At 43.8% G+C, this 20,681-nt stretch overlaps 2 protein-coding genes across 3 annotated transcripts in view; one reads left to right on the top strand and one right to left on the bottom strand.

The window, feature by feature from the left end:
• Positions 1-15,305, top strand: part of IGFBP7 (insulin like growth factor binding protein 7) — a 67,632-nt gene extending 52,327 nt beyond the window's left edge. The window contains 5 exon segments of the mRNA XM_074950227.1: positions 8,169-8,278; positions 11,149-11,265; positions 13,239-13,346; positions 13,348-13,363; positions 15,286-15,305. Of these exon segments, the coding sequence (XP_074806328.1) occupies positions 8,169-8,278; positions 11,149-11,265; positions 13,239-13,346; positions 13,348-13,363; positions 15,286-15,305 (371 nt within the window).
• The window catches only part of POLR2B (RNA polymerase II subunit B), a 32,683-nt gene continuing 20,733 nt past the window's right edge, over positions 8,732-20,681 (bottom strand). The window contains exons 18-27 of one of the 2 annotated variants that reach the window (XR_012639210.1): positions 19,468-19,562; positions 18,832-19,082; positions 18,649-18,738; positions 18,311-18,418; positions 17,612-17,725; positions 17,338-17,498; positions 16,676-16,871; positions 14,334-15,752; positions 9,687-9,805; positions 8,732-9,138 (exon numbers count right to left, since the gene is read on the bottom strand). Coding sequence is in view for 1 of the 2 variants with exons in the window: in XM_074950271.1 (XP_074806372.1) it covers positions 15,663-15,752; positions 16,676-16,871; positions 17,338-17,498; positions 17,612-17,725; positions 18,311-18,418; positions 18,649-18,738; positions 18,832-19,082; positions 19,468-19,562 (1,105 nt within the window). In the remaining variant the exon portion in view is untranslated. Of the gene's footprint in view, positions 9,139-9,686; positions 9,806-13,950; positions 15,753-16,675; positions 16,872-17,337; positions 17,499-17,611; positions 17,726-18,310; positions 18,419-18,648; positions 18,739-18,831; positions 19,083-19,467; positions 19,563-20,681 lie in introns of those variants that run through there. The other variant, XM_074950271.1, reaches the window with a different exon arrangement.

Genomic DNA, 20,681 nt, shown 5'->3' with positions numbered 1-20,681 from the left:
TGGCACCTGACCCAAAATGACCAATGAGGGGACAAGATACTTTCAAATCTGGAGGGGGCAGGGAACAAAGGGTTCTGTCTGTCTGTGTGATGCTTTTGCCGGGAACAGATCAGGAATGCAGCCTTACAACTCCTGTAAAGTTAGTATGTAATCTAGCTAGAAAATGCGTTAGATTTTCTTTTGTTTAATGGCTTGTAAAATAAGCTGTGCTGGAGGGAATGTATATTCCTGTTTTTGTGTCTTTTTGTAACTTAAGGTTTTGCCTAGAGGGATTCTCTATGTTTTGAATCTTATTACCCTGTAAAGTATTTTCCATCCTGATTTTACAGAGGTGATTCTTTTACCTTTTCTTTAATTAAAATTCTTCTTTTAAGAATCTGATTGATTTTTCATTGTTCTTAAGATCCAAGGGTTTGGGTCTGTGTTCACCTGTACCAATTGGTGAGGATTATTATCAAGCCTTCCCCAGGAAAGGGGGTGTAGGACTTGGGGGGATATTTTGGGGGAAGATGTCTCCAAGTGGTCTCTTTCCCTGTTCTTTGTTTAAAACACTTGGTGGTGGCAGCATACTGTTCAAGGACAAGGCAAAGTTTGTACCTTGGGGACGTTTTTAATCTAAGCTGGTAAGAATAAGCGTAGGGTTCTTTCATGCGGGTCCCCACATCTGTAACCTAGAGTTCAGAGTGGGGAAGGAACCTTGACAGGCCTTTTGTTGGTAATGGTTCCCTTTCAATAACCAGGCTGTCCACTGAAGATGGTCTGGGTCTGGGTGGAGAAAAGGGCCTTGGGAAAGAATGTCCAGTTTGAGTGGCAGCTGTAACAGTGATTCTAGTTTTAGCTCCATCAGATCGAAGGATGAGGGCCTCTTTTGTCTGTACAGAGTTGTTATAATGACCTTTGCTTGTTCATGCTTTATCTTTTGGAATACTTTCCTAATGAGAGAGAAGGGTAGGAATGCATATAGCACACGTTGCGGCCACCTGTGCAACAGGGCATCTACTGCCATGGACATGGGATCCGCTTCTCTGGTGAAGTATTTCAGCTGTTTGGTGTTTTTGCAACTTGCAAACAGATCAACTGAGGGGAAACTGAACTTCTTTAAGATCAGATTGAAGACTTCCTGTTTCAGGCACCATTCCGAGTTGTCGACTGTATTTCTGCTTTCTGATTCAGCTCCCCTTTTACGTGTATCGCCATTAGGGAAGGTAGGGTCTTTTCTGCCCATTCCAATATTTCCATTGCTTCTTCATGTGGAGCTACAGTCCTTATTACCCCTTGGCTGTTTATGTATGCAACTGTGGTTGTATTGTCTGACTGGACCAGGACTTTATTGCCCTGTAGGTAGCTCTGGAGTCTCCTGAGAGCCAGCTTGATGGCTCTGAGCTCCAGGAGATGGATACTGTGTTTCCTGTTCTTGGGGCTCCAGAGGTATGCTCCCCAACCTAGCAAGCTGGCATAGGTTGCGAGAAGCAAAGTCCTCAGAAACTGCCCACTATGCTAGAGAGCAGAGTACCTGACTCAGGATCATCACCTGATCTGTCAAGTATTCTGGAGACTGGTGCATCCTTTCAGAAGGAGGCCTGGAGACACTTGATGTGGGATCTTGGCCATGCGGTGACCCCTGTGCATGACACCAGGTAGCCCAGTAGTTGAAGGCACTGAGCTATGGTTGGCTTGGTGCACGTACGCAGGATGGAGATGAGATACTGGATCCTCCAGAACCTGTTGAGTGAGAGGTAGGTCTTCTCCAGTGAGGTGCCTATGTCCACTCCCAAGTGGGTTATCAATGGGATCAAGGAACTTTTCTTGATGTTTATCAGAAAGCCATAAGCTTGCAGGAGGTCCAGAGTTCGCAATGTGGCATAGTGCACCACAGGCTGGGTTGGAGCTCTGATTAGAATTTCATCCAGAAAGGGCTATACATCAGTCCCCTGCACCCTAACCCTGGCTATGACCAGCACTGGCATCTTCGTAAAGACCCTTGGGGCTGATGAGAGACCGAATGGGAGATTCGTTACTGATAGTGCTCTGTGCCATAAGCAAATCTCAGAAGCCTGCGAATGGGGTTGTGAATGCATCCCTGAGGTCCACTGAGGTTAGGAGATCCCCCTGATGCAGAGATGACACCGCAGAAGGGTCTTCATCTGGAAATTTTGTTTTCTTCATCCACTTGCTGAGCTTTCTGAGATGTAGCATGGCTCTGACTCCTCATGTGTGCTTCTGAACTATGAAGAGGGTAGAGTAGAGCCCTGAGAACTATTCTTCTGAGCTAACTCCTTCTGTCACTCCTGTGTCCAGGAGATGGGAGATTTCATTCCAGATCAGTTCGCACTTGGTGGTATTGGTGCCGTTGGGGAAATGGACGAAGAAGGGGTGGGCTGGAGCAGAGAGTATCCCTGCCTTAATAGCTCTCTTACCCATTTGTCAGTGGTTGATATGAACCATTCTTCTGAGAAACAGGAAATGCCGTCTCCTAGATTTAGTTCTGGGATGCAGCCTTGAAAGCTTTAATTGAGTGGAAATAAACATGACACATTCATTTGGATTTCGCTTTCTATTTCAAGAAATTAATAGCAGGTTTGCAGTGCAGTCCTACAAAAAAGGAGATTAAACAGAGCCCATTCTTCTCCTTCCTGAAATACTGCTTGTGTTTAATACACTGCGAAGCCTGAAGGTAAGCATTTAGGGCCAGATTTTCTAAACAACTCAGTACGTAATGGCTCCCATCTAGGCACGTAAATGACATGACCAGATCTTCCAGTCCCTGGAAAAATCATGGAGCAGGTCCTCAAGGAATCAATTCTGAAGCACTTAGAGGAGAGGAAAGTGATGAGGGACAGTCAGCATGGATTCACCAAGGGCAAGTCATGCCTGACTAATCTAATTGCCCTCTGTGATGAGATAACTGGCTCTGTGGATGAGGGGAAAGCAGTGGACATGTTATTCCTTGACTTTAGCAAAGCTTTTGACACGGTCTCCCACAGTATTTTTGCCAGCAAGTTAAAGAACTACCTCAAGGGGGATTCCATAGAAGATGAGTTTAGACTGTTCTCAGTGGTAGCAGATGACAGAATGAGGAGTAATGGTCTCAACTTGCAGTGGGGTAGGTTTAGGTTGGATATTAGGAAAAACTTTTTCACTAGGAGGGTGGTGAAGCACTGAAATGGGTTACCTGGGGAGGCAGAATCTCCTTCCTTAGAGGCTTTTAAGGTCAGGCTTGACAAAGCCCTGGCTGGGATGATTTAATTGGGGATTGGTCCTGCTTTGAGCAGGGGGTTGGACTAGATGACCTCCTGAGGTCCCTTCCAACCCTGATATTCTATGATTCTATGATTTCTATTCTATGATACCTCTCCTCCCAGTTTAGTGTCATCTGCAAACTTGCTGAGGGTGTAATCCACGCCATCCTCCAGATCATTAATGAAGATATTGAGCAAAACCGGCCCCAGGACCGACCCTTGGGGCACTCCGCTTGATACCGGCTGCCAACTAGACATGGAGCCATTGATCACTAACCGTTGAGCCCAACGATCTGGCCAGCTTTCTATCCACCTTGTAGTCCATTCATCCAGCCCATACCTCTTTAACTTGCTGGCAAGAATACTGTGGGAGACCGTGTCAAAAGCTTTGCTAAAGTCAAGGAACAACACGTCCGAGTCAAGGTAGATATGCTGGAGAGTAGGGATAGGATACAGAGGGACCTAGACAAATTAGAGGATTGGGCCAAAAGAAATGAGGTTCAACAAGGACAAGTGCAGAGTCCTGCACTTAGGACGGAAGAATCCCGGGCACCGCTACAGACTAGGGACCGAATGGCTAGGCAGCAGTTCTGCAGAAACTAGGGGTTACAGTGGATGAGAAGCTGGGTATGAGTTAACAGTCTGCCCTTGTTGCCAAGAAGGCTAACGGTATTTTGGGCTGTATAAGTAGGGGCATTACCAGCAGATCGAGGGACATGATCATTCCCCTCTATTCAACATTGGTGAGGCCTCATCTGGAGTACTGTGTCCAGTTTTGGGCCCCACACTATAAGGACGTGAAAAAATTGGAAAGCGTCCAGTGGCGGGCAACAAAATTAATTAGGGGACTGGAACACATGACTTATGAGGAGAGGCTGAGGGAACTGGGATCGTTTAGTCTGCAGAAGAGAAGAATGAGGGGGGATTTGATAGCTGCTTTCAACTACCTGAAAGGGGGTTCCAAAGAGGATGGATCTTGACTGTTCTCCGTGACAGACATGATAGAACAAGGAGTAATGGTCTCAAGTTGTAGTCAGAGAGGTTTAGGTTGCATATTAGGAAAACCTTTTTCACTAGGAGGGTGGTGAAGCACTGGAATGTGTTATCTAGGGAGGTGGTGGAATCTCCTTCCTTAAAGGTTTTTAAGGTCAGGCTTGACAAAGCCCTGGCTGGGATGATTTAGTTGGGGTTGCTCCTGCTTTGAGCAGGGGGTTGGACTAGATGACCTCCTGAGGTCCCTTCCAACCCTGATATTCTATGATTCTATGAATCTATGAAAAGGGCCCAGGCACCCAGCAGCTTCCATTGAGAACAGTCTGGCCACTTTGTTTACTGCCTATGTGGGAGCTGAGCTCATTTAGAAAGCTAGCCCTCCCTGCCCTCCCCCTATGCCCTGCTCTTACACGCATTGGCCTGTGTTCCCTCCCCCCACACCTTTCTCTTTCTAACTCACTCATGCATGCACACGCATTTGCTAGCTTATGCCAGAACAAAGGGCCAGCACTGTGGGGGAAGGTAGCAGTTGGAAGTTTGCTGGTGGGGTAATTTACCAGACCATTTCTTTGTTACACTTTGGTTGAGATACTCGTTGTGTAATATCTTGATGGCCTAGCATGGGTTAATGACTGCATCCTCACTAGACACCTGTGATGTAGGGAAATATCATCCCCATGTTAGAGATGTCAAAAGTGAAGCACAGAGAAAGGTAGTGATTTGCCTCAGGTCACACAGGAAGTGTGCAGCAGAGCTGAGAACATGCATAGCCTGCTAAGAGCATGCGCAGGGGATATTTTGCATCCATTGAACCCCTCTGCCTTGCTGCTAGCTCCCAGTCTCCCAGCCCCAGACTCTTTTCCCACCCAGTCCAAGTCTCCCCCCCACAACACTGAGGCCCAGTTTTCCTTTCCCCCTCCCCATAAGCCCCACCTTCACCACCAAAGGTTCTGTCACAATCTCCTTCCCCCACCCCCAATCACCTGCCCTGTAACCCTGGGTGCCTTAAAATGTTCTGGTGCTGTAGCTCCCTTGTCTGTACACTCCCAGCCAGCATCTCAGCATGCACTGAGTGTCTGTGTGATAAGCAACCCTGGACCAGCAACTCTGACTCCAGTGGCCTGCTTGTTACATCCCTGCCACACTCTGATCTCCACCAGCCTTGGTTACACCTGGCAAGGTGACTCCAGCACCCCCAGTCCCAAATTTTCCCAAAACCATGTACTCTGCAATGTCCAGCCCTCTCCTGGACAAGTCAGAGGAATAATAAGGTTCATTTGCTCCTCTAAAGAGACAAACTTCACAGCTTGCCACATTAACTGGAGTTAACTATCATTTCAGTTAAAACACAGCACTGGCTTGGTTCAGATTAAAAGTAAAGCAAATTTATTAACAAAAGGAGGTGGAATTTTAAGTGAGTTCAGGTACAAGGGATAGCGTTAGAAATGGTGACAAGCAAATTAAAGTGAAAACGCTTTCTAGAGGCAAAGATTTAACAAAACTAGTCTTGGTTCAAGGTAAGATTCTTACCACAGCAAGATGGCTGACCACCCCTTGGTCAGGATCTCCCACAAAGTCCAAAGTGTTCAGTTCCTTTGTATTTTTAGGTGAAAGGTCCCTGGGGGTTCTTTGCCCCTCTCTTTAGAGTCCAGTGAACCTTTGAAATGAAGTCTTTTGAAGGCTATCCTCTAGCGTTGCAAGGCGTCCAGTTTTCAACCGGAACACCCAGTCAAAAAGGAACCCTGGCGGCTCCAGTCAGCACCGCCGACAGGACCGTTAAAAGTCCTGTCGGCAGTATTGCGGATCTAAGGCAGGCTAGTCCCTACCTGTCTAGTCACCATGCTGCACCTGGAAGCAGACAGCAGGTTCAGCTCCTAGGCAGGGGGGCCATGGGGCTCTGCGTGCTGCCCCCATCCCGAGCACCTGCTCCGCACTCCCACTGGCCAGGAACCATAGCCAATGGGAGCTGGGGGGCAGTGCCTGCGGGCTAGAGCAGCGCACAGAGCCTCCTGGCTCCCCACCCTTCCCCCCCGCCTAAGAGCCGGACCTGCTGGCTGCTTCCAGGGCGCAGCGTGACGCCAGGACGGGCAGGAAGCCTGCCTTAGCCCTGCTGCACCGCTGACTGGGAGCCACCCGAGGTAAGGCCACGCCCAATCCCCTGCCCCAGCCTGAGCAACCCCGAAACCCAGAGCCCCCTCCTACATCCCAAACCCCTCATCCCTAGCCCCAAACCAAAGCCTGCACCCCCAGCCCAGAGCCCTCACCCCCTCCTGCACCCCAACTCCCTGCCTCAACACGCAGCCCCCTCCCACATTCCGAATCTCTCAGCCCCACCCCCCAGTCTGGACCCCGCCTCCTATGCCCCAAACCCTCAGCCCCACTCCAGAGCCCGCACCCCCAGCCAGAGCTCTCACCCCCTCATGCACCCCAACTCCCTGCCCCAGCCTGGAGCCCCCTCCTGTATCTTGAACCCCTCATTTCTGGCCCCACCCTGGAGCCTGCACCCCCAGTTAGAACCCTCCCCCCCCCCCGCTCCAGTCCAGTGAAAGCGAGTGAGAGTGGGGGAGCATGAGCCACCAAGGGAGGGGGAATATAGTGAGTGGGGACAGGGCCTCAGGGAAGGGGCGGGGCTAGGGTGTTCAGTTTTGTGCGGTTAGAAAGTTGGCTACCCTAATACCCCCTACAGTAAAGTTCTTTCAAGCTGTAAGGAAGGAGATTCCCTGGTGTTTGCTAAAATCCAGATTTATTTGTTCCTGCAGTCTCCTCCCCCTGCTATGATGCTCAGTGGTTATCTCCTCCCCTTGTTAGCTTGACGGTTTTGTTTCCTCTTATGTAAATGGATTCCCATGATACCTTGGAAGTACCTTCAAGATGGCTAAACCACATTCCATTATCTAGGGTGGGGTGATTTCAGCCCTGCCTGGCAGACACATTTTAAGAACATAATTCCCAATACGTTTGTAATTTTGAATTTGTCCTCCATACCTACACTTCGCAATAATATTAATGATTAGTATGTTACTAGATTTCTATTGGTATCTTACATGATACCTTTTAGACACCGGTTATGACATTAATAAGTTGGGGTACACTGAACTGGTCAGACCAGCTGAAACTCCCTATCAGGGAGCCTCTTGCATTGGGATCCAGCTCTTGTCCCTTCAGCATTCAAATCAGGCAGCTTCCTCCTCCTCACTGCCTGGGCACCAGTGGAGGGGTCACTGAGAGCACTGGAGACTCAGGCTCCCTGCTATCAGTTCCAGTGCTTGGAACCCAGCACAGCCCAGAGCAGCTGGAAGCTGCAATTGCAGAGAAAGTCCTTCTTAGCCCCCTGTATCCCCAGGCTGGAGCATGCTCAGTGTGGACAGAATCTAAGAAGGTTTTAGATGATAAACTCTAGCAAGTCTCTACTGAGCATGTGAAAACTGTAATTTTTCCAAGGCTTATAACTTGGCCAAATTTTGCAGATTTTCATGGGAGTGGCAAAAGGCACATACCTGACACAAAGGCCACTCCCCTGCCAAATTTCAAGCCCCTGTTCCAAAGCAATAAGGTGTTAGAGCCTCTCAATGAAAATGTCACCCAAATTTTTTAATGCGGGTAAAACAACATATTTTCCCCTATTATGGTTCTTAGAAGCAGCTTAACCATTTTGGCTGAAATTTTCCGAACTAATTCAGCCTGAGGCAGACATCCAGTCTGGAAAATTTCAGCCCAAACAGTTCAAATTTGGCAAAGTCATAAGCAACTGAACAGAGTCTTATAATGGGAAGTGTTGGGCAACCTTAATTGGGTGGAGCTACCAAACCTGTCTATAATAATATTAGAGAGTCCCTGGCACTAAAAAACTATTGAATGTAACTGGGTATAAACAAGAAGCAGGGAACCAGACATCAAGTTGGAGTCACCTGTTTTAAAGGATTTCTCTCTTTTCAGGGCCTTCCATTGTGACTCCCCCTAAGGAAATCTGGAATGTCACTGGAGCAAAGATTTACCTGAGTTGTGAAGTCATGGGCATTCCAACCCCAGTGCTCACTTGGAATAAGGTCAGTGGAACAGGATCTGTTTTTCAAGAGTAGCATGGATTATGCCATGTTTATTTACTATAGTACAATATTCTTCACCTCTTGGGCGAGATGGCAGAGGAGCAGAGAGAATTAGTCCATAATAAAGAAAGGCATTTTATAGCAAGCTCTGCATTGTTTTTAAAGTGGCAAGAAAGAAGGGCAGTCCCATTTGTGCAAGGATGAGAAAAATACCAAATGTGTTACCAAATCCAACACCACCTGTGAACTGTAGCACTTTCCAAAGGGTAGTTAAGACTGTTAGACAGCAACTGCAAGACAAAGGCTACAGCAAACCCACCAGCAGAAGAGCGTGTTTCCAGTGAGTTTCTCCAGTCAATGCAAAAAGATTAAAAAAAAAAAAAAGAACATCTTTATTTCCCATTCCCACTCCCCAATCTGGATTTGTTTAATTCCCCCCTCTGCTCCCCAAAAATATTTTTCTTTTGTACTTTTGTTTATGCTGGTAAGAGAAACACAATTATGCTTTGCCATATTAAAGACTGGTGTGAAGAGTAGCTAAAGAATGTTTCCCAATAATAAGCTCATACATGCCTGTGGCTTTGAAGACACTGGCCTTGTATGCCCAGGTCAGAGTCATAGTAATCCTGTAGTGTTTTTGTTTTATGATGTTAGCCTTGAAGTGATGCTGCTCCTGGGGTGTGTGGTTTGATAGTGCTGGTGGCCTGGGTTTGTTTTTTACCCTTAGTTAATAGCAAGGAGGATGCACCTTCAGCTTCAGAAACTGCATCAGAATTTGGCACTGGGACCTCGTAGGAGCTTGAAGGCCAAAGCCGGGCAGGTTCCATACATTCACTTGTGCTCCTCCTGTTTTGCTGCCTCTTTGGAAGAGATAGGATAGAGAGAAGCCTTTGATTTGGTGTTAAATTTCGAACAGTGTGCAGGTTAAATAAAAAAAAAGTGCCAGTATGCAGACTCCACCACTTCTCTAGTTTTCTCGAACCCACAGGCTCTTGGGACCTCTGCTGGTTTATAGCCCTTTACAATCAATTTCAAATAATGTATATTTAAAATATTCTGAGGAAAATTGTTCAAATAGTGACCCACCTAAATAATAGGGCCAACTACAGACATTTCCTGGTGACAAAGGAGACCTTGTTGTTTGTAAGTGAAATCAGCTGTGGTGTACGTTGTCAGAGAGATCTTCAGTGGACTTTTAAAGCTTCACAACTAGCTGGGTGCTCCAGAGTCACCAGTTAAAGTCCAGCACAGAGAAATGGCAACTTCCTCTCACAGGGTACTAAACATGCCACTCAACAGCACTTTCAGGAACTTACTGGAGCACTGCATTGGAGGAGTGTGCAGGAAGGGCAGAATTAAGCTGCTGTTTTCTGTAAACAAAATAATCATGGAAAGGAATAATATTTACCAAATGAACTGTAGAACATTGTATGCTACATTGCTCGGTGCAGCTTGTTCACACCATTAGCGTCATTGCTGATTAACGAGGCAGATCTTTTGTTATCTCCTCCCTCTGCACCAAAAAAGCTGAAAAAACACAAATTACACATTAACAAAGAGGTGTGGTTTTCTGCTTCCAGGCAGCATAGTGTGGAAGGGGGAGGGGTAGCTCAGTGGTTTGAGCATTGGCCTGCTAAACCCAGGGTTGTGAGTTCAGTCCTTGAGGGGGCCATTTAGGGATCTGAGGCAAAAAAAAATTGGGGATTAGTCCCCCTTTGAGCAGGGGGTTGGACTAGATGACCTCCTGAGGTCCCTTCCAACACCTGATATTCTATGATTCTATGACTGGTGTCTAGAAGCTTCACAGTAACAAGCCTTTTTTGCCACTCTTGCCCATGGCCATCTAGAAAACATTGGTTTTAGGACAGTGGAGGCTCAGGTTGCTGCCTTTGGTTTACTTTGTGCACCACTCTCCTTGGGAAAGTCACGTGCCATGGACCCTGCCCTGGTAACAGCATGTGCAGTGCTAGTTTCCCACTGCTCCAGAGCCCAAAGGCCAATTTTTTTTCAAAAGGGCTCAACACCCAGCAGCTTCCACTGAGAATAGAGAATCCAGCCCCACACTCCAGACTATCACTAAGGACAGTGGGAGCTGCTGGGTGCTGAACACTTCGAAACTCTGGCCCTTTGGACTGTAGGTGCTACTGAAAAACAGACAGCAGCCGCCATGGAACAACCTTTTCCCATTTTTATACCATACTTGCACCATTTCAGGCATTTAGGATAGGATCTTCCGAAATGCTAGGCAGTGGCCTAACTCTGCTCCCATTGCAGACTGGGGAATTTTTACTACTGCCTTCAGTGGGAACAGAGTTGGGGCAATGCTGAGTGCTAGAAAATTGCCTAAGCTAGAAAGTTGTACAGCGTTAACTACTATAGACTGGTAGGGTTGCTGTTATACTGGGATAGAGGTGCTTTAACAGGTATAGCCATGCACCCACACTATGCCTTTTACTGGTACAACTATAATGGTAAGAAATCACACCCTTACTCAAACTAGTTACCAGTAAAACTTTCACATGCAGGCTGCAGGCCACAGTCTGTCTTAGGCCTGCATACTGATTTTGTACCAGTATAACTGTCGGTTAGAGGTATGATTTTTTTGTTTTATCAGTGTTATAACAGTACAAACTTCCCCACCAGGATGCAGATACTGGTGAAATTCATTCTCTTTCCCTATAGGAATAGCCATAGTGGTAGGAACATCTTTAAATCAGTATAACCACACCAACTGTATGGGCCTAGTTAAACCCAGACAGCTTTTGTGTGTAGACAAAGCTTTAGGGGTTTTGGGCCTTAGGTACTGTAGGTATTTACGACGGCAATCTCGTCAAACTACTGACAACTTGACTCTTAATATTTCTGCTCAGATAATAAGGGGACAGTACGGTGTCCAAAGGCTGGAGCTCCTGCCTGGAGATCGTGACAACTTAGCTATCCAGACGCGTGGCGGTCCTGAGAAACATGAAGTGACTGGCTGGGTATTGGTAAGTGCTTGTGCACCCTCACACACTATCAGCAACATCCAAGTTTCTGTACACAGCACTGGGAAATTACAATCGAGTAGGTGCAGTGATTTTCTTGGTGTTGAAAACAGAGTTCATGTGAATTTGAAGTTAAAAAGCAGTGACATGTATGACAAGGAGTAAGATGAAATGCATTCAGTTGGCCCAGTTCTTTGCTTCCTTTATCTTTTGTAATTATTTACACCCATGCAAAATGTGTGTGAAAATAATGAGAAGGAAGAGCAGGATGTTTAAAAGCTCTCAGGAATAGGACCAGACTGAAATAACAGACCACCTTTCCTTCTGCACTGTCTGTAAAACACTGCAATCAACGGGCGCAGCACAGTAGGCCGCTAGGACAGGGATTGCTAGCACTGCAGTCCAGGTATCTTCAGTGAAGGTCACATGGGAGTGGAACTCTCCACAGGAGATCAGAGCAGTCCTGTCCTACCTTTTGTAGAGCATAGTGCAAGACTGAGCGCTACTCTAGACACTCCCTCTCCACAGAGTCACTCATATAACTTCCTATGAGCCCCACAAACCCAAGCTAGAATCAGCCTGGCCTTTCTAAAGCACTGTTTATATTTTGTACCTGTCTTGCTGGGGCACTCTTTCCAATCAAGTCTGTACAGCTCAAGAGACTCTGTTCCCCATAGCTACAAGCCTGGCCAGATGAGATGCCCTCCTCAAAGAACTCTGAACTGCTAGGTATAAGTTTACTTAAAGAGGAAAGGGGCAGAGACCTTTACCTCCACTTGATTCCATATCCTACAGCTCAGACTGACGATTGCTATGCGAAGATGACAGGACTGGTCTGTCCTGGAATTCACAGAAAACCCTTGCTCTTAGCATCTCTAACCTGTGTCCTCAAGGAATGTGAAAGCTCAGAAATCTGTGTCCCAGACATTTAAATCTTAAAGTTAAAAGCTTATTTAAAAAAAAAAAGTTCTCAGAGAGGGAGTTACTTGAGTGGGAGCGTGACAACTGGAGTAGCATCCTAGGGCCTGAGCTGTAATGCATGGAAGTGGATTGGACAGGGGAAAAAGCAGCAGCAGGGAAGTCAGCAGAGAGGATGGCACAATAGGTCAGGCATGATAGATTTGCTTTGGCAAGAACAGACCACACTGTGCAATCATAGAATATCAGGGTTGGAAGGGACCCCAGAAGGTCATCTAGTCCAACCCCCTGCTCGAAGCAGGACCAATTCCCAGTTAAATAATCAATCTCTTCAGCTGCCCAATGAGGTGGTGGCTGGGGAATGGAACTCAACGGCGTTAGCTTACACTGTACACCAAAACAGAGGTGGAAGCTTTGGAGAAGGGCAAATACGCTACTGAGCCAACCGAAATATGATGAGGAGAGGAGCATTAGGACTACTGCTTTTTCCTGCCTCCCTCTCAGTGAGAACAGGAAGTTCTAAAACATCACAGACACAAACCTAAGCAAACACAAAAAAGGTTTGAAGTCTGGCTAAAGCAAATCCTGATGTGTAAGACAGAGTGAAACTCGGAGTGGACTGACTCGCTGAGCTCCAGGACAGGTACCAGAGCGCTTGCCGTACTGTGCCACCTATCCGATTTGGGAACTAGGGCAAACCACTACTGACCAAGTCAGGCTGACTGAAGCCACTGATGGCCCTTTGGCTCAGCTGAAAGAAGTCAGGATTGTTAATAGGGAATAAATTCTCATTATTTTTAAAAGTTCAGTTTATGATGCAATTTTTTTAAACAAACTATTGCACGTTCAGAACATGAGCATTTTCCATACTACTGGCCAGGGAAATATTCTGGACATGTGCAACCTCTGAGTGTTAATTCCCACTTCATCAGTTACCCGTAGTGAGTCTGTTACTAGTGCTATTGTTTACTGCTGTTATACAACCCAACAATAAGGCAAAGTAACTTGAGACCAAATCCTCTGTAATAAACAAGGCTACATGCTGCTTGTTTTCGTAGATATCTCCTTTGAGTAAAGAGGATGCTGGAGAGTATGAGTGTCATGCATCAAACTCCAAAGGAGAGGCTACAGCCTCTGCACGAATTACTGTCAATGCCTTACATGAAAATACCCATATCTAAAGGTAGGTAATATGTGCAGAGTTTTAACACAGTTATATATGTGCAAAGATTTTTTTTTTTTTAAATGGGGTTTACGCCCTTTGGTTGTTTAGGATAGAAGAGAACAACCTGAAAAGTTGCATTTAAAACTATTAGCTGTAGATTGCAGATATTTCTAACGTCAAACCCAGTCTTTTCTATTTTGGTGAAGCACTTCACGGAGGCCTCCAGCGTAAGAGCTCACAAATAGCCGAGACTTGGGTTGCTGCATCTTTAATAAAGACATGCTTTTTCCCAAATATGTGTTAGGTATAGGAGGTTAACTAGGTAAAAGTTAAAACGTCGGACTAAAAATCCCTTCTGTTCCAAATAGCTCAGCTTTCAGGCTATGATGGTGATTTCATTGGTTCTCCAGACACCATGTTATCGGAAAAAAGAAAAGGAGTACTTGTGGCACCTTAGAGACTAACAAATTTATTAGAGCATAAGCTTTCGTGAGCTACCGCTCACTTTATCGGATGCATGCAGTGGAAAAGACCTGAATTTCAAGTAGTATAAAAGACTTTAAAAACAATTCCAAAAACTGCAGGACTATTTTGCCAATACATGTAGTCCCAATTGCCTTGCTCTTCCTCCATCCTAGCAACCTTTATCACACACATTTATAAGTTAGTGTATGTAATGCATTCATTGAGGTTCTAGATTGCTGCTCTTTTAAATTACATCTGAATAGCTGGAAGATCTGTTTTAAAAAAAAAAAAATTGTCCAGCAGTGAGCAAGCGTATAAATGAATCCCACCATCAAATAATTTACTGAATTGGGTCAAGTCAGACACTAACATAACTAAGTTATGCCCTTTGCTAAAGGTGCTTGGTTTTGACCAGATTATACCTATTTTTAGAAATCCATTATCACAAATGCAGGGGATACAGGCATCCAATAAAGTCTATAAAAGGAGTCTATATAAACTCCAGTCTATAAAAGGAGTGTACCTCAAGGCTGTTAAAAGGACATTGTGATAGGGCGACCGTGCCTCGGGTGCCATCCAATGCATGACAGTTGTGCCGAGCCTGGTTCCCTTTTGCTCACCCAAAGGTACATAGTCTGACTTCAATTTATTCATCTACACCAGTGCCATAGTTCCCCAAAAGCCTGGTTGTAAAACCATTCTCCAGTTCCTGCAAGTAAAAATACATAGTGTGTTTTTCCATTCCCATCTCCAGGGACATCTCAAGTCACCCATAAAAGAGTCTATCAGCACTTTGTTCTCAGTTCCTTATGTCTCAATTCAGGGCCCCGGTCTCTAGCCCTCTGTCTGAGCGACCAGTCTTCCCACAGCGCTTCATGGAGAGGGTTCTCCCTCAGACAGCGTTCCACTCCCAGTCCTCCCTGCCTGCACCTCCTAACTGTGCTCAGGGGACCCACCCTCCTGCTTCCCCACACCAAGCTGAATCTCTCCCTTTTTTCTAGAAGCCACTGCCCAAGCCTTCTGCTCATTAGGAGTCCTTGCTTTGGTCAGTTCCCACCAGCAGTTCTAGCTCTCATCCACATACAGCTGTCACTTCTGCGGCTCCTGAAGCTATTCTCCAAGCAGCATGCCAGCTCTGACTTGCTGCCTGACAGTCTCAGGCAGTGCCAGGCATGAAGTCATCAGATGGCATCTCAGATGCACCAATAATAAGCACAGTCTAAACGTCTATGTAGTTAGCCAACTACTGACAATGGACGTGTTCCAATGACCTTAGTGAAAGGTTCCCTAAATTCCATTACCCTAAACTATCCAGTTCCCTCAGAAGAGAGAAAGAGAGGAAAGGTCTGATTGATTTAAAATGTGGATAACCAAGAACAAACAGAAAATTCAATCCACTGATATTGGGGTATCTGCAGTGTTACCCTCTTGTAATTATGAAACCACATCCCTGTTTGTTTGTTTTTTTTCCCCAGATGATGGTGCAGAGCCGTGACGTGAGGACTATATCATTTATGCACAGTTTAAGTTAGTGTTTTGGAAAGCTACAGCCACTGACTTCTTCTAGCCTGATAATCAGTTCCTTATTTGACTCATTCTTCCTTTTAGTAATGTTTTGCTTACATGCTTTTGGCAGACATACAAATAAATGTAATTCACATATGACTACAAATCTTTATTTCTATTTACAAAAAGTAAGCTCAAGATCATTAAACAAAGTGTTCAGATGCAAAACATAACCTGATGTAAATGACATATGTAACATTCTGCATTTAAAATCTTTTAAAATGGTACACTAGAACCAGAGCAAGCAGATACGTAAAGTCAGAACTAAAGCACAGCCTTTTAAAGGCTAAATACTCATCATACGAGGTGCAATACTCATGGACATCAGCTCTTGAAAGAGGAGTTTACAGGCATATGGCATTCGCACCAAGGAAATCTGAAAAGGAAGTAAGAAAATTTAGTACATGGCATCTTTTTAAAGATTAATTTCACTCTACCTACCCACTAGTACCAAAATTACAAGGCTATTTTTTTTTTGGTCTAGTGCTTCATATCAAGTTATATTTTTGTTAGCCCTTTAGGGAAAGTCTTTACAATTCACCTTGAAGTGATGACTGATCACACTCCATCCAGGGTGGCATTACTTTACTCAATAGTGTTGATATGTTCCTCTAGAGGGTCCAGACCATCAACACTATTTATAATTTATCATCATTTTAATACAGTAGACTTGTCCTTCAGTGGTCAAAATCTGTAGACAAAAGATCTCTCTTGCTCCTATTGGTCAAGATATTTTATTTGTGCATATTAACTATTACGAGACAATTAAGTTCTTTAGAGGTTGAAGGAATAACCGAGTTACGGTAGAGAAAAACAATCCTGTTTATACTTTAATATAAAATTTCCATATTAATTCAAAACCTGTGATTTCCCTCCCCCAGCATGTCAAATGTGACAAGCTAGTTTATTCCTCTCCCAACCAAAATATAATATTCTGAAGAGTTATAGTGGCAAAGCCATGAAATCATGGGTTTTACAGCACCACTTTTTTCCCCAAAAGTTAAGATTTAATGTTCACTTTTAGTTAAGTTCTCTGAAAACCCAGTATTATAAAATACATAAGTGAAATTTCCTGCCAAATGACACAGCTAGAACTCTGGCAATTATAGGGAAACATATGAGTGAAGTCTGACACTTAGAGAAAAAAAAACAAACACTTGTTATATAGTAACTATTGGGTTAATTTTGGGGTTTCTTTTACCACTTGCTCTCTTCATCCTCACTCACCATCATACTCCTTTAATCACTGTTTGTTCTTGACTGCAAGTAGAAATATTTGCAGAGGAAATCCATACATACCTGTGTTTTATTACGGCACCCCCTGCACTCGTACGTGTGTGTCCTTGTGTTAGCTATTGCCATTATTCCACAAAGATTGCAAACGTGAACTTGGTATGGGTCTGAAGCCTCAAACAATCTCTCTCTCAAAAACTGAGCTGCTCCATGAGCAATCTGACAGTCTCGCTCCATTTCTCCAAAACGAAGGCCACCATCGCTATAAGGGGATGGGGAGGATATTGTGTCATTAAGTCAGAAATTATGATTCCAGTAGCTAATATGGAGACCTAATTCTGTACAAATACATCAGCATTAGTACAAATAGGTGCCTCTGTACCCAGCAAGTTGTCATCTCTTCTCCCAAAAATACGATCATTGGGAAGAAGTCAGCCACATTATAAAATACTGCTCCCACTAGCAGTCACATGACTAAGAAAATTTCTACAACGGATGACAATATATAGTGTTTGAACAGACAAACCACAACTTCACAACAAACTCTAAGTCATGTTTTATCTGTCCAAACCTAAGCACACTACCATCAGCTCCAAATGGGTGGCTAATTGGATGAGCCAATTAAGATACAGCTGCACAGCTGAGGCAGCTAATTTTTCTCTACCTTAGCAACCCAACTGTGAGGCTTCAAGACATTCGTAAAAAAGAAAATCCACAAATATTCTTACCGAGATCTACCTTCCATTGGTTGCCTGTTAAGAATCTGAATTGGCCCTCTTGCACGAGAATGAATTTTGTCATCTACCATATGTTTCAACCTCTGGTAGTAAGTAGGACCAATGAAGATTTGTGATGTGATTTTGCGTCCAGTGAAGCCATTGTAGAGAACCTGAAGTAAAGAATACAATCACTGAAGCATAAGCCTAAATTTGACATATTAACAAAATTTATCAAAAAACAGACCAATAATCTTTAGCTAGATTGGCATTTTGAACACTATACCTCATTTCCTCTCAGATGATAGCCATAATCTGATAATAGATTGGAAATCTTCTGCACATTGACAGCATCATTGAAAGGTGTAGCATCACCAATTTCTCCCTTGTTTGCCGATACCTATGGAGAAAAAGGGTTTCCTGAATACCATGAACTTTTATAGACACAAGCTGTGCATTCTATATGAGAGTTGTCAGACAGTATGCAGGTAACTTGAAAAAGCTAACCTATTCCCCCATTAAGATTTCAGACCCAATACCCAAGACTGTAACCTTAACTTTCTAATGCAATGGATATTTTTCTGTTGAACAAAAAAACTTAGATGCACAAGTTACAGGTGGGATTTTCAGAAGCACTTAACACTAGCCTAACTCTGTTATTTCTTTCTTTTCCATAGATTAGGAGAACGCTTAGGGATTTTTAGGGTTAATTATGCTTGTATGGTAATTCTGTCAAGAAAAGCAGCACAGAAATTCTGCTATAAACACATCGTGGTTTGACCCACTGAAGATAGCACTCTGGCTTCTCCCTAAGGAAATTAATATACCTTTTGTTTTGTTACTAGATCCTGAAATGGGAACTTGATTATCATTCTTTAGTGCGTTAACAAATACCAGGAACTAGCAGATCAGCTTCTCCACAAGGTAAAACAAGTGCAGTTTGCTTCTCAGATTTTAGCTACACAACACAAACTGTTCTCCTTACCTTCCCTTGAAGGCATTCAATCAAGTGACCAATTGTCATACGGGAAGGGATGGCATGGGGGTTGATGATTATGTCAGGTGTGATACCTTCACAGGTGAAAGGCATATCCTAAAGCAGGAAAGAGATTCTCATTATGTCCCATGAGAAGCTAGGGAGTTCCAACAAAATAAAAATCCAGTTCAACTTAAGTGACTCAAAAGACATTTTAAGTAAGAATTGAACAGAGGTTAAATTAAAATCAATATATTAAGGTAACTTATTTCACAGGCAATCCACATTAATAGGCAAGTTTCACTCTACAGTGAGAGACACAAGTACGAGAGAGAAAACGTTGCTACCTCCTGTCTGTACTGGATACCACAGGTACCCTTCTGACCGTGCCTGCTGGCAAACTTATCTCCAATTTGTGGGATTCTCACAGAGCGCACCTGGAGGCAACAGAAAACATCAAATCAGTGACTTGATACTTATTTTTTCCTTTTTTTTTTTTAAACCCAGAAGCCATAGAAACTGGTACTCACCCTAATTTTGCAAAACTTGTATCCTTCCTGGTTAAGGGTTACCATGACCTGGTCTACAATACCAGTCTCACTAGTTCGTAGGAAAGTGCTACAGTCCCTCTTTGTGTATCGTCTATTAGTGCTTTCCAGTTCATCTTCATTCTCAGGCAGAGTTACCGTTTTGCCAATGATGACATCATCTCCTGACACACGTACACCAGGTGCTATCAAACCATCATCATCTAGTTTGTCATAGATGGCATGCCTCATACCTGAGATTAAAGACAAATGAATTCAGAGCCAAAAATCCTTCAAAGTATTTCTACAAAAACATTAAGGATCACGTTCTCAGAATACTAGACACCGTATTTGCATTCTGTGCCAGCATACTGCAGTGTTGTGAATTCATGACATATTAGTAAGTGCAGATTCTACTATAAATGTACATGCTGCTAACATATCCAGAAAGGGAATTTTTGTTTTTTTACTGACTATGCAAATTTCTTTGTACCAAGAGCACAAATTTATCAATCATGTACATGTTTACAGTGCAATATAAATAGTCAAATATAGTAAGGTTAACATGAAGGACTCAGTCTGACGAAGTCTGGCTGCTAATTGCAGGCTTTGTTTCTTCCATCTGCCAGCATCTCTTACCCTGACAAGTTTCACGTGTAGGTTTTTCAAAAACTTCTTCTTGGTCAAATCCTTTCTTGGACTCTTGTTCTTTATATGAGCGATAGAAAACAGATCTGAAAGAAAATTTAAAAAGAAAAGCTTGTTTAGATATCAGTGTTCTTTTTTAAATTGTATGCTATAACCACATCTAAATCACAATTGAGGCCCTTTGTTTTATTGATTTTAAAAAAGTTGGGGGTGGTGGTTTTTTGTTTTAAACTGATTTTCACCCAAATTTTGGACCACTCAAGTGTATGAAAATACTGATTATGTTAAAAAAAATCTGATTACATTAGATAGATGGTGTTTGTTAATAAAATTAGTCTAGGTGTAAATGTGAGGCTGTCGAAGTGCAGCAACGTAGTGGAAGATTGCGTATGTGTGCGCGCGCGCGCCTGCACACACATGTGCACGTGCAGAGTGAAAATGTGCAGTTCATGCAGTAAGCCCCAGCATTAACTCCTTTTATTTATAATACACTTATTTTTCTGTCTGTTGCTTTTTTCCCTGTCCTCTTGTTCCCAAATGTTAACCTAATATTTACCCAGAAAACAGAAGTTAGTTTTTTGCACTGATTTTCACCCAATTTTTTATTTAAATTTTTGTAAAAGTGAAATTCCCAGGACATTTTAAACAAAATAAAAACTGAAAACAAACAGCCCTGGCTCATAGCACAGTTGAGTTAGAGTTACCAGTAATGACAAGTCTGAAAGAATGCTCAGGTCCCATGCAAGAAGTTTTTACTTGGATACTACACTATGACTTCTAGAGCAAATCAAGGAGAAACAATGAACCCCACAAGGACATTTTGACAGTCACTTCTCAGAGTAAATCTGTGAAATGTCTACAAATAAACTGCTGATAGTGGTAGACGGTGGTAACTTTGGGATCTACTATACGTCTTACAAAAAAGGGAATTGTGTTATCCCTGTGTTACGACCCAGACCACTTTACTCATACATTTCACCCCTTTGCCTGCCTTTTAGCTTGCATGTTTTGATGTCACCCCATTACCTGAATGCTAATGTAAACAATGACACCACCACTGTACACATATACTAAATCACCACGTGTACAGTGATGAGTAATTTAAGAACACCTCCCTCCCCCAGTATCAATTAAGCTGCACCCACTGAAGTACACCTCCGGTGCACTAGAGTGCTTTGGTTTTATTCAGGTTTTTCCATTTTTAT

The sequence above is a fragment of the Natator depressus genome, chromosome 4 (assembly GCF_965152275.1).
Source record: "Natator depressus isolate rNatDep1 chromosome 4, rNatDep2.hap1, whole genome shotgun sequence".
Lineage (NCBI taxonomy): Eukaryota > Metazoa > Chordata > Testudines > Cheloniidae > Natator > Natator depressus.
This window is presented reverse-complemented; position numbering and strand designations above follow the sequence as displayed.